This window comes from Candida tropicalis (assembly GCF_000006335.3).
Source record: "Candida tropicalis MYA-3404 genomic scaffold supercont3.6, whole genome shotgun sequence".
Classification (NCBI taxonomy): domain Eukaryota; kingdom Fungi; phylum Ascomycota; class Pichiomycetes; order Serinales; family Debaryomycetaceae; genus Candida; species Candida tropicalis.
In genome coordinates, this window is record NW_003020058.1 from 192,305 (window position 1) to 208,288 (window position 15,984).

Here is a 15,984-nt window from a genome sequence, read left to right on the forward strand (position 1 = left end):
TTAAGTTTATTCGATAATTCTGGTGATCAAACCAGTACCGACAGTCTTACCACCTTCTCTCAAGTTGAAACGTTGGTTGACTTCTAATGGACAGGCTTTAATCAATTCACCGACCATTTCAATGTTGTCACCTGGCATAACCATTTGGGAGTGGTCAACACCTTCACCTTCTGGGAAAGAGAAGGAAGTGGTAACATCGTTAGTTCTGAAGAAACATTGTGGCTTGTAACCTTCACCGAATGGAGTGGAACGACCACCTTCTTCAGCAGTTAAGATATACATGGAAGCCAAGAATTTCTTGTGGGAAGTAGCAGTACCTGGTTTAGCCAAAACCATACCTCTCTTGATTTCGTCTCTCTTGACACCTCTCAACAAGACACCACAGTTGTCACCAGCCATAGCAGCATCTAATTCTTTCTTGAACATTTCAATACCAGTAACAGTGGTCTTGAATGGTTTTTCGAAACCACCAACAATTTCAATTTCTTCACCCTTCTTTAAGACACCTCTTTCGACTCTACCAGTAACAACAGTACCTCTACCAGAAATGGAGAAGACATCTTCAACTGGCATCAAGAAAGATTGTTCCAAGTCTCTGGTTGGGGTTGGAATGTGTTCATCAATAGCGTCCATCAATTTCATGATAGCTTGTTCACCAATTTCTGGTTGTTTACCTTGCAAGGCCATCAAAGCAGAACCCATGATAACAGGAGTGTTATCACCATCAAAACCGTAAGTAGTCAATAATTCTCTCATTTCCATTTCAACCAATTCCAACATTTCTGGGTCATCAATAGTGTCGACTTTGTTAACAAAGACAACCAAATCTTGAACACCGACTTGTCTAGCCAACAACAAATGTTCTCTGGTTTGTGGCATTTGACCATCAGTGGCAGCAACAACAATAATAGCACCATCCATTTGAGCGGCACCGGTAATCATATTCTTGATATAATCTTGATGTCCAGGACAACTGTTATAGTGTTAGTATATCTTGTTAATTTTTCCCTTTTTTTAATAGAAGTTATCAAAGAACTGATTTGACTTCTTCAGCTTTAAAGAAAATCTTTAAAACAATTACACAACAAAAAAAAGTATACATACTCAACATGGGCGTAATGTCTTTTTTCGGTTTCATATTCAACGTGGGCAGTAGAGATGGTGATACCTCTGGCTCTTTCTTCTGGAGCTCTATCAATAGAACCGTAATCTAAGAAGTTAGCTTGACCTTTATCAGCCAAGACTTTAGTAATGGCAGCAGTCAAAGTGGTTTTACCATGATCGACGTGACCAATGGTACCAATGTTGACATGTGGTTTACTTCTATCAAAGGCAGCGTAAGATCTAGCCAAAAATGGAGTGGATCTGGTAACCAATCTACTGGTTGGCAAACGAGTAGCACGACAAACTGAACTCAAATTTTTAAACATCGTTGTTCTTGTAGTAGTCTTCTGAAGAATCAGGAAAACATTCAAGGGGGGAAGAGAAAAGAGAGTATTTTGAAAAAAAAAAAAATTTTTTCACGGACAATGGGATTGGGCAAAATTCGAAGCGAGAATAGGAAACCAAAAATATACAAATGCATTATTGTGAAAAATCTATATTTAGGTACACGACCTTGGTGTTCCAGTCAAGTTTCAGCTTACAGTGATTTCTAAGATTAACAACGCATCTGTATTATCATCTATTCCTTAAGTATAACTATAAAAGGCGGTCATCCTCATTTGAGCTTTCGTGTTCCAACTCTTCGTGTCTGTTTTCATTGATTATTCTTTCTATAGCTTCTCTTTCTAACTCTTCAGCAGATTCGCCACTGTCCAGAGTACCTCGGAAATAAACGTAGTAGAAGCAAAGAAGTAATAAGGTTCCTTGCAACAAAGCTGCAACCAAATATGAGACCCATGAGCTCCAATGCGATCCTTTCGCAAAATATAATGTGGCTGTAAAAATAAACCCTCCGGGGGTCTGAATACACATCATTCCGATAGATAAAGTTCCAGGATGTTTGAGTCTATATGTTGTATAGATCTGTGGAACATATTTAATCACCGTCAACAGAGCCGATAATAATCCATTGATATTGGCAATGGTATAAAGAACAGTTGAATTAGTAGAAAACCCAATCGTGATTTGCAAAAGAGAAATGATACCATGTGCCGCCACCAATTTCCCCACATTTTCAATACGTTTATATTCAGCCTTATCTTGTTTGATCGAATGTTTGGTGATTACTAAAACCAAAACCAAAATCAAAATGGCACATGTACATTGGATGCCGATCTGGAACAAATTCAATTGGGAATTGATACAGTTAAATGTGTCCAATGCACCAATAGCACAGCAATGTCTAGCCTTGGAACTGACTAAAATGATATTGGTTAACGTGAAAATAGATGAACAGGAACCCAAAAATAAGAAATTGGTTGATAATCCTTCCGAAGTTCTCTTGATGATGATTCTTCGGTACTGTGGAATATAACTAATTATGATCCCAATTGAAATTAAGATCAGGAAAACAAAATTCACGGTTGAAGCACCATCGTACACTGCACATTTCTCAAAGCCATCTCCTCCTGAGTTCTCTCTTTTGAAATAATCCAACATGATTTATGAAAAAGAATAAATAATTATGTGATAACTCTTTTCCTGTCCCCACGATTGATTTTTTCTTTGCCGGGTCAGGTTGCTATATGAGTGATTCTTTTGTTTTAAAATATGTAGATTTTTTTTTTGGTGTCGACCATACAATTTATCTCCCCCATGCTACTGGTTGTATTGTGCGTGAGCCAGATTAAAAAAATCAAGTCGCGTATTGTGCGTGTCTTGCATTTTGGAAAAGTGTTTTCTCTGTTTAAAGGAAGAAAAAAAAATTACGTACGGAAAACAATTTAGATTCAGTATTTCCCTTGTTGCAACATCAAGAGACACAAGAAAGTCAAAAGATCCCACTAACCAACACATCTATAATCGGATATTTTAGATATATTTTTGTAATCGAGAATGTCCCTGTTATGGGCAGCAAATGCAGCACGAAGGAAAAAGGCTGTGTATGTGGCAGGTTCGTCACGATGGGTAGCCAATGAATTGAATAATCAGTTCATGGATTCATTTCATCTGATTGAAGAATTTTATGAGAATATAAATTCAGATCATGACAATCTAACTAGTACAATCAATAATATATACCTGGGAGCTTTTGACCTGGATTCAATCAGTTCAATCAAAAGTCCCATCAAAAAGATAGTTCCAAAATCCAGTAGCACTGCTAATACACCAACAGCACCAACTAACAATGAGGCCAAGCCAACAAAATTGGAGTACCTGGAATTGTCATCTATTCGAAAAAATGATATTTCTGTCCTACTGCCAGTAAATCATTCCGTGGAAACACCATCTATATCGAATGTACTGGCCAAGCCTAATGGCATTGACGCCAAAGAAAATGGACCTACGACTAAATCCACCAACGACAACAGTATTTATGTTAGTGATGGAATTGAAGACTCGTTTCAAGCAATTAGTAAATCTATAAGGAAAAGTATCGCGGAACGCACCACAGGAGTAACTTTTGATCATAGGAGAGTTACTGGAAGCCCACCACCACCACCGACAGTAACAACTGAAATGAAAACTAGCCATACTTTAAAGACAACAACGAGTGTTGGTACAGCTAAATCTGCTGATCGTCTGACGTTATCAAAACGAGGACGTAGCTCTATGTTTGTTGCATTGCCTCCTAGAGAGCCTATTGTTATTAATTCGAGTTCGAGGTCCAGAAAAAGTACATTAAAACCAAGAGCCACAGTGAATCTACTCAAACCTGAATCTGAACCTGAACCTGAACCTGAACCTGACTTGAAAGTAAAGCCCAATTCCCCCATCCAAAGAAACTCAAATGCAACTACTATGACCAACAATGTGGATCTAATGGATAAATTTGCAATCTCACCAGTTCAACTACCGACTACACGAAAATTCTTCTACGATACTCCACAACCTACGAGCATTATCAATAATTCCGTTCATTTGAAAATTGATAATAACGCAGATAAAGATGGTCAACAGGAGCACATACATATTGTTAAATCTGGTTCATTAGAAGGAGAACTTCAGAATACTCAACGACAAAATACAATATCTCCTGCTGAGAAAAACTTAAAAACTACCCGCCATAATGTTGTACAATCTGAAAAGTCCCCAAATAACGAAGCAATGGATGTTGATAATCTTTGGGGTAAAATAGGAAGATACAGATCACTTTCTCCTGTAAGAAAGCCACTGACAGGAGCGGTCAGTGCTACCAAATCAGCGTCCACAATGCAACCCCTATCAAGATCAAGGTCTAGATCTAAATCACCTACGAGAAGAGAAAGAACAAGGACTACAACCAATTGGGGGTCTCCGACTCGCGGAAGAACTCTACAAAGAACGAGCCGGTCTCCAAGAAGAACAGCTATCCTTGACGGAGAGCACGAAGTTGGACTTGTAAATCGATTAACTGCTCCTACAAGTTCTAGTGCTGCCAAAACAAAGCCTGTCAATCGGAAAACCATTGAAGGTAAGAAAGTTGAAAGAAATAGATTTTTGACTGCAACCTTGATCCCCACTACCCATGAGAAAAGTGGAGGTGTATCAAAATCAAAAGATGGTTCTCCCACAAAACCTAGAATTGAATCACATAAATTTCCAAAGTTTGAACCAGGCGATATTCCTAAATTGAAACTACCAGTATCTGAGAAACGAAATGAAACGACCAAAACAAAGTTTATAATAAAACCATTAAACCGTAAATCCGAGCTGGCGAAAGTTAAAGCACATATTCAAGCACAAACGGAAAATGAAATAATTAACTCAAACAATGGTAACAAACATCAACAAGAAGGAACTGAATCTGCTGCAGTACATGCAGAAGATCTTAGAGCTGATAAACGTATCAAAAGAGTCAAGACAGGAAATGGTATTGCATTACCGGATGCCGCCAGAAGAGTATTGAATAAGGATAATGCAAGCAAGAAACATATACAAGCAACACATGTAACTCCTACTAGACCTACTTCTAAGAAATATCCAGACATTTTGCCAGCAACACCAACTCAAATAACACCTGGAAGTCTTCCGACAATTTTATCTGATGATGATTTGGCTGTTTCAAATAAAAATGTGCTCCAATCTTGGGCACAGACTCCGGTGCTTCGTCGAACAATAATGAACAGTAGAAGTGTTGATCCAACAACTGTATTTAGGAGTCACCCCAAGATTGATTTGAAGGAAACTTTTCAAAATGAAGAATCTGTTCAACGTGGCCAGCAGTCGCCATTTCCCACCCCAAATCCAAAGCAACGTGAGAAGGAAGCCAAAAGGTACACTCAACAAATGGGCTATATTTCCTAGCATATAACTTCTGTATTTAAATTTTAATATATGTATTACGAAATTATTTTAAGCTATTTACGTGCAGCCAAAGCGGAATCTTTGTTCCATTCCGATGTCCATTTAGCAACGTCTGGTTTTGGAACTACATAAAGTCTCAAAGCATTATCAAACAATGGTGCTTTTGGTTTATCGTTCATCAAGGCATTGTTAACCTCGAGTTTTTTACCAACTTTGACTAACCCACCAGACTCTGTTTCCATAAAGCATTCCAATTTCTTGACATTAAAGTCCTTGTGTTTGGGATCAGCAAACCACTCACTTGGTCTATCCAAGACAATCTCTAGTAACTCCAAGGGTGTACTCAATTCACTGATTTCGCCAATAAAATCAAACTCATCTGTAGTCGGGTATAAAATCATGGCTGGGAAAATCAATTGAGATTGGTAATCTTTTGGATCTTCCAAACGAATTTTAGCTTCTTTCAAAGCATCTGGAGGACTCGAACTTTTGATTATTTCAATGTGTCTTAACTTTATTGAGTTTTCTAAAACAATATTCTCTAAACGTTGTTGTTCCTCTTCTTGCTTCTTCTTGGCTTCAATATCTGCAAGTAATTGTTGTTTGTCTTTGACAGTTTTTAACAATTTAAGTAAATCTTTGTTTTCTGGATCCACGCTTAACCCGTATTCGATGATCTTAATGGCTTCATCGAATTTTTCAATCGCAAAGAATGCCTTTCCTGATCTGAAACATGCCTTTATGTTCTTTTCATCAATCATCAATACCTTTTTACAGTCTTCAATACAGCGTCTATAATTCTTCAATTCCAAATTACAGGCAGCTCGATTTAAATATAAGGCAGAGTCAATGGCAGGAACTTGGCAATCAACCTCGAGACCCTTGGTGTAGTAAATAATAGCATCCTTGTATTTCTTGTATTTGTAACAATCATTCCCTTGGTTCTTGAAATTGGTAGCAATTTCATCTGGATCCCCTTCATATGCTAAACTTTTTAATGCTTCCAAATTAATATTTTCCCCACCATCACCGTCAGATTCGTCTAGTTTAGTCATGAAAAAAGGTAAACGGTTCAACTCTTCGATCACTTCATCCGTGGTTTTGTTTGAGTATTCTGCGAGCTGTGGTGGCAAAGCTGGTTCACCAGCCTTTGGAACATATCTTCTTCTTTCCCATTCTGAAACATATTCCTTTGGCGTCTCTTCTGATGCCTGAGTTGATGTTGTATCTGACATAATAATGGTTGAGATTTATTTTATCAAAGTCTCACATCTCAAATATTTTAAATTTTTTCTTTTTTTTTTTTTTTCTTGCCTTGTTCTCTTGGGTTGATGAGATTTGATAGACAGAAACAATGGTGATTTTGTGTAACAATAAGAGCCTCTCTATAGCAAACCTGTTCTGTTGCAAAATATATTGGAAGACTGGTTGTCTGATATAATCAAGTGTTTATTCTTGCAATAATCAAACAGTTGGAGTGATATGAGAAGCATGGTTTGAGTGATTGGTTGATAGAAGTATAGACTATTATTTCGAATACTATCCAACAATATGCTCATGGTACAACGTTTTCCAGTACTTGAATCTTCTATGTAGGGTCTTCCTTTCATTTAACTCTTTTTTTTTTAGTTATTATTTCATGCCTTTGAAAAATATGCACATATTAATAATAACATAAATTGTTTTGATAAAGTTATATACGGAATCACATAATACTAGATACATACCATATTTTCGACTACCATGTACGTCGATATACACACATAATCTTGTACTTTTTAAAACTATCAAAAATCTGAAAATTCTGATATCAACGAACTAATCTTGAATAGATGAATCAACTTAGTTTTGGTCGGTTATTCAACAAGATTAGGTTATTATACTTTGACGAGTGAGAACAAATCGTCAAAACTTTGCAACTCAGGAAAAATTAACGCTAGTGAATATTTCTATTTATATATACAATAAGCGCATTTACTCCAGTCATCTACCTCTATTTTAATTTTTGATGATAGTAGGCAAATACTTGTGTATATTACCTCTGAGATATCATTTGTTCATGACTATCGCCTAGATCAGCAACTTGTACGAAATAGGAAACAACGTAAACTCGAATTTATCAAGGTCGTGTCCGAGGTACACAAATGTCTCGTTAGAATTTTGAAATCCCAAAATGTAAACAAACAAAAAAAAAATTCGGTAACACACACACATACGCATTGCCAATGTGTTAGGAAAAAAATTAAATCAAATTTTCCCTTTCTTCTTTTCTTTCTACTATTTTTGATTTCTTACTTTATATTCTTTTTCTTTAAAGATCAACCACTTCAATTTAATCCAAATAAAGATTGTCATTAGAGATAATTATTAAGATACTATAGAAGATGAGAGAAATTGTATGTTATCCCCCTTGATTCATTAGATATATGGACGTTTCATTGAAATCAAAAGAATGTGTTGTTGTTGTTGTTGTTGTCTGAAAAAAAAAAAATCTACGCGCCATTCAAATTGAATTCATTTAGGAGAATAGGTCCAACATAATCTATCGAGGTAAGAAGATTCTTGATTACTAACAACCCATATTTAGATTCATTTATCAACTGGTCAATGTGGTAACCAAATTGTATGTATATTTATTTTGCTGTTTTTGGCTAGCAGTATTTTTTTTTTCTTCGTAACCATATTTTTTGATACAACAAAAAAAAATGAGAGAAACCAATTCTGGTTGTTTTTTTTCGTGTTTCACAAGTCATGAAATTGAGGATATCAAACAGTAATACGATTGTTGTGTTGTATCAATCAATCGGGTGGAAGATCTGGTTTTTAACTTTGAATACTAACTATTTGGATATAGGGTGCTGCTTTTTGGGAAACCATCTGTGGTGAACATGGTTTAGACAATAGTGGTCAATACGTCGGAGATAATGAACTCCAAAAATCCAAATTGGACGTTTACTTCAATGAAGCAAGCTCAGGAAAATATGTTCCTCGTGCTGTCTTGGTCGATTTAGAACCAGGTACAATTGACAATGTTAAAACCTCACAAATTGGTAACTTATTTAGACCAGACAACTTCATTTTCGGTCAAAGCTCTGCCGGTAATGTTTGGGCTAAAGGTCACTATACTGAAGGTGCTGAGTTAGTTGACTCCGTTTTGGATGTTATTAGAAGAGAAGCGGAAGGTTGTGATTCCTTACAAGGTTTCCAAATTACTCATTCCTTGGGTGGTGGTACCGGTTCTGGTATGGGTACCTTGTTAATTTCTAAAATCAGAGAAGAATTCCCAGATAGAATGATGGCTACTTTTTCTGTTGTTCCATCTCCAAAAGTCTCTGATACTGTTATCGAACCATATAATGCCACCTTATCTGTTCATCAATTAGTTGAAAACTCCGATGAAACATTCTGTATTGATAACGAAGCTTTGTATAATATTTGTCAAAAAACCTTGAAATTACCACAACCATCATACGTTGAATTAAACAACTTGGTTTCGTCTGTCATGTCTGGTGTCACTACTTCCTTGCGTTACCCAGGTCAATTGAACTCTGATTTGAGAAAATTGGCTGTCAACTTGGTTCCATTCCCAAGATTGCATTTTTTCATGGTTGGTTACGCTCCATTGACCTCTATGGGTTCTAAATCATTTAGATCTGTTACTGTTCCAGAATTGACCCAACAAATGTTTGATTCCAAGAATATGATGGCTGCTTCAGATCCAAGAAATGGCCGTTACTTGACTGTTGCTGCTTTCTTCAGAGGTAAGGTCTCTGTCAAGGAAGTTGACGACGAAATGCACAAAATCCAAACCAGAAACTCATCATACTTTGTTGAATGGATTCCAAATAATGTACAAACTGCTGTTTGTTCTGTTGCTCCAAAGGATTTGGATATGTCTGCTACTTTTATTGGTAACTCTACTTCCATTCAAGAATTATTCAAGAGAGTCGGTGATCAATTCAGTGCTATGTTTAGAAGAAAGGCTTTCTTGCACTGGTATACCTCAGAAGGTATGGATGAAATGGAATTTACTGAAGCCGAATCCAACATGAATGATTTAGTTAGTGAATATCAACAATACCAAGAAGCCAGTGTCGATGAAGAAGATATTGATTATGCCGATGAAGCTCCATTAGACGAAGTTGCTATGGAATAAGTCTAGTATTAATTTACTTTTATCATGCTTGAAGATTAATTTTTCTATAATATAAAGTGATTTACTTTGTTGATATCTTTCATTTCTAAAATAATTTTGGTTTCCTGGTTTAATTTTATAATATACCCTTTATTATTTTTTTTTTGTTGACACAATAGCTAACGCTTTTATATCATTTATTACATTTACCCTCATATTGAAGTAAAATGTTGTATAATAGTTTGTTTTGTTGTTGTTATCTATTTTAAACTGTTGTTTATTTTTTATATTCTCTATATATACATACCTGTTATATATATATACTATTGTTACTGTCATTAAGAAGTGAAGCTTAAGAGTATTCTTTACAATATAGTATTCAACAAGTTAAGATGTATAGAACTATGCAACGAATTGTATCTTCCGTTGTAAAAATCTTTTTGTCTTATATATATATAAATAATGTACATAAATAAACGAAATAGCATGAATTCATTTGTTTCCTTCAAGAATCGTTTTATTCTCTATTCTAATTACCTCTCAAGAAGTTCTTAATGAAATCATTCTTGTCGACGACATTATAAGCGTTTTGTTCATCAAAATATCTCATGACATGACATTGTTGTTTCCAAAAGTTAACCAATTCTTGAAATTCCATTTGTCCCTTTGCCAACAAGATATTATTCACAGCCAAATCATTATTATATCTTTGTCTTTCAAATTCTTGTCTAATTTTAGTCTTGATGTTAGAAATTGGCATGTCCAATTCATATAAATCAGCAAATTCTTGAGCATTTCTAATGTATTTACGATACAAGTGTAGAACTCTGCGTCTTAATTCTGGATTTGATGCAGAGTAACGAGTAGTTTCAGCAAATTGAGTGGCTAATGTCATCTTGATATATATATATATGTATGTGTGTTATTATATGGGGGTGGAGTGTGGTGGCTGGAATAGGTATTGAAAATTGATGAATAGTTTGGTGCTTTTGGTTCTTAATTTGGTTTTTTTTTTTTTCTTTTCTTTTTTTGGTTTTGCTAATACTAAAGCTTTGGTTGGTTGAACAAAAAATACAATACAAAAAAAAAATTGGTTAGTGCACACTTAGTAATGTGAAGTGCATGAACTGATTACGAAATCTCTATATCTATATCAATACATAAATTACTATTCTAATTCTTGTTTGATCTGTTTAAGAAATTCGTCTGAATGTTCCAAAATCTTAACAAATCTACATAATTCAAAACACCAATCCCATTTACCTGCTCTGGTAAGCATTGTTATAATTTTTAAGATGATTTCTTTATCGACTTCACTCAATTGATCTTTACTACTCTTTTCATCTTCATGCTTATAATTTAAATAAATGATCAAATAGTTGTAGCACAATTCAACGTTGTCAATTTCAATTAATCGATTCATAAATTCCTCTGGTGTTGTTTCCAAAACATTGAAAAATGTATTCCAGTATCCAATCTCAATTTTTCTCAAACAGTTGATATAGATAAACTCTGAATTGTCGGTAAACTCGATCAACTGGAATAATCTCTTTAATGGTAAGTATTTTTCATCAGTTAAATGTTTGAACAAAAGTAACTCTAGACAATAATGGAAACTCCTGAAATGTTTATATTTCTTGAAAGAACTTTCCAAATCACCCTTGTGAAGCAAATCAAACTCAATGAAGTTATTCAAAATGAGTTTGTGAGATATTCTATTTCTAATTATTAATCCACCAGCCGTTTGTTTATCAATTGCTAAAGTTTCTAATCCAATCAAATCTAAAGACTTGTTATCTAAAATCGCGTCAAACTCAAAGGGTTGCATTCCGTCAGTATCAATTATAATAGGTATCAATGCATCTTCTTCGTCATCGAAATCCAAAACTTCATCAGGGTGTTTCTTTGTCTTATCGTATGCTTTTTCTATCATCTCATCAATCTCGTAAATCAACACTTGCTTCCCATTGAATAAATAAATGAATCGTAAGTCATTCTCGAATTTTATAGACTTGAACTTAAAGAACTCTATACTGGAGTGCAATTTTATCAAATCATACATATTGTTATTGTTATTGCTTGTAGGTTTCACTGCCTGTGCCGGAGTATGTATCAATGGTCTTGATTGGTTTTTCAATAGATAGAAATCTCCTGTAGCTAGTAAAAATAAAAAGTGCCTATTGTTTATCATACTTGTTTGGATAACCGCATCGAGGTCAATTCGATGACTTATGCTTGATAAATGCACAGTTTTATTCACTGAGATGAAAATCTTGTAATGTTTAATTTCAGTATCAGTTTTCACCGTCTTGTCTGTAGCCAATTGAAGGACAATTAATCTGTGGTCTGCTGTAAGTATAATCACTTGACCAGTATTGTTCTTATCATTAGACAAATGCACATTTATAAAAGTGCTCTTGAAATCATACTTCCATAAAAGTGAATCGCTCGTGAAAGAAATATCTTCTCCTCCCATTCCAAACTTGGTTCTTGAAGCGTCTAATACAATAAATTCGTCAACCAAATGATCTTTGTCATCTTCATCATTTTCTTCAAATACAAGTCTGGATCTCCTATTTATAACAATTAAATAATCTTGAAACCAGAATTGATGTACAATATTCAATGAATCGGCAAAATGATTCCTAAAGTTGAACCAAATAATATGATCAATTTTATCACCTTGCGAATACGGTGTTGAAACAGAAAGGTAGTCTCCGTAAGCTATAGCCAACTGGTTATGCGGACTTCTGCTAAACGTTAATTTCCCACTTTCGCTCTTTTTATGTTGGTTTACTTTCCCATTAAAATGCTCTTGATTTAACAATATCTTCTTGAACCTTGCCAACATCGGAAATCTAATAATGTCCTTGTTATTCTGGATTATACTCATATATTCTTTGTTGTATAAAATTGGTCCATCTGATTTGTTCAATGAAACGCAGAACAACTTAGCCATGTTTAATACATACAAGATTGATCCATTTCCTGCTATTGTAATCATTGTTGCTTTCAAAAAGTCTCTATTAGTATCATTTGACTCATCCAACTCATTCAAGACTTGTTGTGAGTCAAATTTTATATTCCCGAATCTTGATACAAGTTTCCAGCTGTTATCCGATTTATTTATTAACTTAAAAAATTCACCGCAAGGCGACCACTCAACTTCTCCTTCTTCAATATCCAAGTCTTTCAAGAAATTAAGTTGCTTATGTTTTATGCTGTAAAGTTTCAATCCTTCCTGTTTAACCACCAATAAATTAGTCTGGGGATTAAACCAGATGTTGTCAATATTCTCGCCTGTTCCAATTTTATATCCATGGTCTTTTTCATCTTCCAAAGTCATATACCAAATCTCGTTCTTCTTATTAACGAACAAGAAATAATTTAAAAATTCGTTGTATGTAATAAATGTAATCTTGCAATTGTTATACCAGGCAAAATCCAGAAAGTGGAAAAGTTTCGTTTTGAAATTTAATATGTTAACCATCTGTAGATAGTCGTCGTCTTTTTCCGTCGAAATGTCATGGTTCTTCTCATCGTGATTGTTAAATATGTACAAATTGTGTGAATTTTGTTGCAACCAAAAATCTTTTAATCCAATACCAATTTTCAAAATCTTGAAGATGGATAATTTAATAGGTTCGATATTCAATCCACCAATATCATCTTCAATTGGACAATTGTTTGCATTTTCGATATTTTCCAAGTTTATAGAGATATCTTCTGAACCATGGATAATTGTCTTTGTGGCTGATTTAAAAAAATTAGTTATTGAGAATCCCAGGGGAGTAAAACTTAAAGGTAATCCATTTTGGATCAATTCATCATTCTTGTTGTGAACTTCATAAATAGATGATGAATAATTAATTGAAATTTGATAAATGATTAAAAAATTCAAATCCGTTTGAATGAACAAGTTGACGGTGTTTAATTTTTGAAATTTAGCTGTGTTTACACTAACATGTTTAGTTTTCATTTGCATATTACTTCCATCTGATTCAATCGATTTCAGATTTCGAACATGGGATCCTAGTGGTAATAAGGTAAATTGATTAAAAATAAATACACTCGTTTTAGTGAGCACTCCAAGTAACGGAGTATGGGGGATATCTATCAAGTCTAAAATCTCTTCAGTCACCGGAACATTTATCAGAAATTGAGGACACCCATTAACCCAGACCATTGTTGTTGTACTTTCAATGAAGATGGTTGTAGATCAAATGTGAAATAGGTTTGTTGTCAGTTGTTTGTCGATTTTTTTTTCTCCCTCTCCTTTTTCTCGGCCCGCATTTTCTATTATCATGCGTTCAGATTCTGTCAAATTATTGACTGAGTGGCACAAGCTATAGCTTACATATAAGAGGTACTATGGACTGCAAACGTATGTGCAAACTTGTATTAATTTCTAATTCAAATTATCCCATTTAGTCACAAATAATAAAATAGTGTTGTTCTTTTTCTAAACTTAGAAAAGCGAAGCATGATTAACAAAGCTGCGGCAATTTTTTGCAACATCTATTGGTCTCTAGAAAAACAACCGCACCATTATTTCCCACCCAACTACACCAATAATAGTGAAATATTCAATGTATTGCATTTAAGTGATGTTCACATTCAATTAAGATATCAGCTTGAAACCGAATCCAATTGTACTTCTGATCCGTGTGCTGTTCCTGAATCTTACAACGAGGAGTTGCCAGGGAAAGACTACAATTTCACCGACTACTACAGACACTTCAACCCAGATCTCACTGATTTTGAAATATCATTCTACCCTGATGCTCACTATGATGAGAATGATGAATATGTCAAGGGTGACTACTACGACTACCCAAAGTACCGTGGTTGGAACTTCCAGAATGCACCAGCCACCAGTTTTGGTGCCTATTTGGCTGATTCTCCTGAATTATTGATGAACAACTCATTCAAACACATTGCTCTGGTCCACCAGGACAAACACTTTGAATTCGCTATTTTCACTGGTGATGTCGTTGATCATCTTGTTACTTCCTGTACCCCGGAATACACCAAAGAAGAGGAGGTGAGAAGCTTCAAAGCGATGAAGCATTTCTTTGGTAACATTCCTGTATTGCCAGCATTGGGAAACCATGAAACGTATCCATACGGTCAGTTGGCTCCTGCACAATTTGATGAATCTGAGAACAGTACCTATTCCTGGAATGTTGATGAGATGGTTGACTTGTGGGTGAACAATGAATGGTTTGATGAGAAGGATGCTGATGATCTCAAGAGTCACTATGCTGGTTTTCTGTATGTAACAAACCGCGGTTTGAAAGTGATTGGGTTGAACTCCAATTGTTGGTACCAGAAAAACTTATGGTCATACCCCGAGCTCTCCAAAAACCCTGATCCTTTTGGTCAGTGGAGCTTTTTGGTTGATGAGCTTTTAGCCAGTGAAAGAAAAGGACAAAGGGTGTGGATTATGGCCCACATCCCTACAAGTGACTAAGATGCTCTTCCAATTCAATCTAGGATTTTTGGTAAGATTGTTGAAAGATTTTCTCCATATACCATTGCTAACATCTTTTATGGTCAATCAAAAGTTTTTGGAGATCCAATGCAGATACGGTCCAGGTGTCACTGATTGTAACAACAATAGAACTATTTCCAATGATTGCTATAACCAGAACTATTGCGTAGTTGGCAATTTCATCAGTGACGACTACCAAAATTGTCTCAGATACTAGAGTTGTATAGTTTTTATATTTTCATATGTATGCCTAATGAATGTACTGCTACTTTGCTAGTTCTTCACAGATAATTGATTCGACAATTGACCCGTCAGTCTCTGGGAACGGCTTTAACTTGATCTCACCCGCGAGTAGTCTCTTTAGATCGTAGAAAAACAGATCTTGGCGAAGACCATGCACCGTGTAACTCAAACAGTAATCAAGATTGGCAAACTCATTGGCAATTTCCAACTGGTGGTTATCCATGAGGGTGTCATTCACAACGACGATTAATTTCTTGTTGTTCCGTAACGTATCTATGATTGAACCCGTACCAGCATGCGAAATCACTAAATCGGATTTGTTTATCACATCAACGATATTTGAATCAAACGGAAATGCCACAATCTCAAAGGTGGGCATTGTTAGCACTGTCTTGTTGAGATCTTCAGATATGTCAAACTTGAAATGGGGGATGATATTGCTGGATTTCAATTGTGCTTGGAAAAACTGTGTACTTATATGCTTGGAATTCTTGATCTCATTACCATATTGAATGATTAGTTTAGTGACGCCTGTATTGACAAGATTGGTTATGAAATCAACAGTGAGTATGGTTTGTATCAATGACTTAAATGTAACTGTTGCTCCAGTAGTAATCAAAACTGTAGTCATCTTGGGTGTATTTGTGTTTTGACTATCCTGTAGTACAATCAATCAGTTGTTGTTGTTCTTCGTAAGATGGTGTTTACATTTCTTTTTTTT

At 35.2% G+C, this 15,984-nt stretch overlaps 10 protein-coding genes across 10 annotated transcripts; 3 read left to right on the forward strand and 7 right to left on the reverse strand. All coding sequences in view use genetic code 12, as the record gives it.

Annotated features, from left to right (window-relative positions):
- Nucleotides 1–6: 6 nt before the first annotated feature.
- TUF1 (translation elongation factor Tu) lies at nt 7–942 on the reverse strand (the record flags this gene model as incomplete). Its single annotated transcript, XM_002550025.1, has 1 exon — nt 7–942. One exon carries the CDS (start codon nt 940–942, stop codon nt 7–9), a length of 936 nt encoding a protein of 311 aa, XP_002550071.1.
- A 113-nt stretch (nt 943–1,055) lies between these two features.
- CTRG_04369 (elongation factor Tu, mitochondrial precursor) lies at nt 1,056–1,430 on the reverse strand (the record flags this gene model as incomplete). The annotated part of the gene is made up of 1 exon (XM_002550026.1): nt 1,056–1,430. The coding sequence occupies one exon, from the start codon at nt 1,428–1,430 to the stop codon at nt 1,056–1,058; it is 375 nt and encodes a 124-aa protein (XP_002550072.1).
- A 271-nt stretch (nt 1,431–1,701) lies between these two features.
- CTRG_04370 (uncharacterized protein) lies at nt 1,702–2,604 on the reverse strand (the record flags this gene model as incomplete). The annotated part of the gene is made up of 1 exon (XM_002550027.1): nt 1,702–2,604. The coding sequence occupies one exon, from the start codon at nt 2,602–2,604 to the stop codon at nt 1,702–1,704; it is 903 nt and encodes a 300-aa protein (XP_002550073.1).
- A 396-nt stretch (nt 2,605–3,000) lies between these two features.
- On the forward strand, nt 3,001–5,391 carry CTRG_04371 (uncharacterized protein; the record flags this gene model as incomplete). The annotated part of the gene is made up of 1 exon (XM_002550028.1): nt 3,001–5,391. The coding sequence occupies one exon, from the start codon at nt 3,001–3,003 to the stop codon at nt 5,389–5,391; it is 2,391 nt and encodes a 796-aa protein (XP_002550074.1).
- Nucleotides 5,392–5,444: 53 nt separating this feature from the next.
- Nucleotides 5,445–6,626, reverse strand: CNS1 (HSP70/90 family co-chaperone; the record flags this gene model as incomplete). Its single annotated transcript, XM_002550029.1, has 1 exon — nt 5,445–6,626. The coding sequence occupies one exon, from the start codon at nt 6,624–6,626 to the stop codon at nt 5,445–5,447; it is 1,182 nt and encodes a 393-aa protein (XP_002550075.1).
- A 2,009-nt stretch (nt 6,627–8,635) lies between these two features.
- TUB2 (beta-1 tubulin) lies at nt 8,636–9,547 on the forward strand (the record flags this gene model as incomplete). Its single annotated transcript, XM_002550030.1, has 1 exon — nt 8,636–9,547. One exon carries the CDS (start codon nt 8,636–8,638, stop codon nt 9,545–9,547), a length of 912 nt encoding a protein of 303 aa, XP_002550076.1.
- A 508-nt stretch (nt 9,548–10,055) lies between these two features.
- On the reverse strand, nt 10,056–10,421 carry CTRG_04374 (uncharacterized protein; the record flags this gene model as incomplete). Its single annotated transcript, XM_002550031.1, has 1 exon — nt 10,056–10,421. The coding sequence occupies one exon, from the start codon at nt 10,419–10,421 to the stop codon at nt 10,056–10,058; it is 366 nt and encodes a 121-aa protein (XP_002550077.1).
- A 273-nt stretch (nt 10,422–10,694) lies between these two features.
- On the reverse strand, nt 10,695–13,712 carry RIC1 (Ric1p; the record flags this gene model as incomplete). Its single annotated transcript, XM_002550032.1, has 1 exon — nt 10,695–13,712. One exon carries the CDS (start codon nt 13,710–13,712, stop codon nt 10,695–10,697), a length of 3,018 nt encoding a protein of 1,005 aa, XP_002550078.1.
- A 297-nt stretch (nt 13,713–14,009) lies between these two features.
- On the forward strand, nt 14,010–14,999 carry CTRG_04376 (uncharacterized protein; the record flags this gene model as incomplete). The annotated part of the gene is made up of 1 exon (XM_002550033.1): nt 14,010–14,999. The coding sequence occupies one exon, from the start codon at nt 14,010–14,012 to the stop codon at nt 14,997–14,999; it is 990 nt and encodes a 329-aa protein (XP_002550079.1).
- Nucleotides 15,000–15,285: 286 nt separating this feature from the next.
- On the reverse strand, nt 15,286–15,894 carry CTRG_04377 (N-acetylglucosaminyldiphosphodolichol N-acetylglucosaminyltransferase catalytic subunit; the record flags this gene model as incomplete). The annotated part of the gene is made up of 1 exon (XM_002550034.1): nt 15,286–15,894. The coding sequence occupies one exon, from the start codon at nt 15,892–15,894 to the stop codon at nt 15,286–15,288; it is 609 nt and encodes a 202-aa protein (XP_002550080.1).
- Between the last annotated feature and the right edge of the window lie 90 nt (nt 15,895–15,984).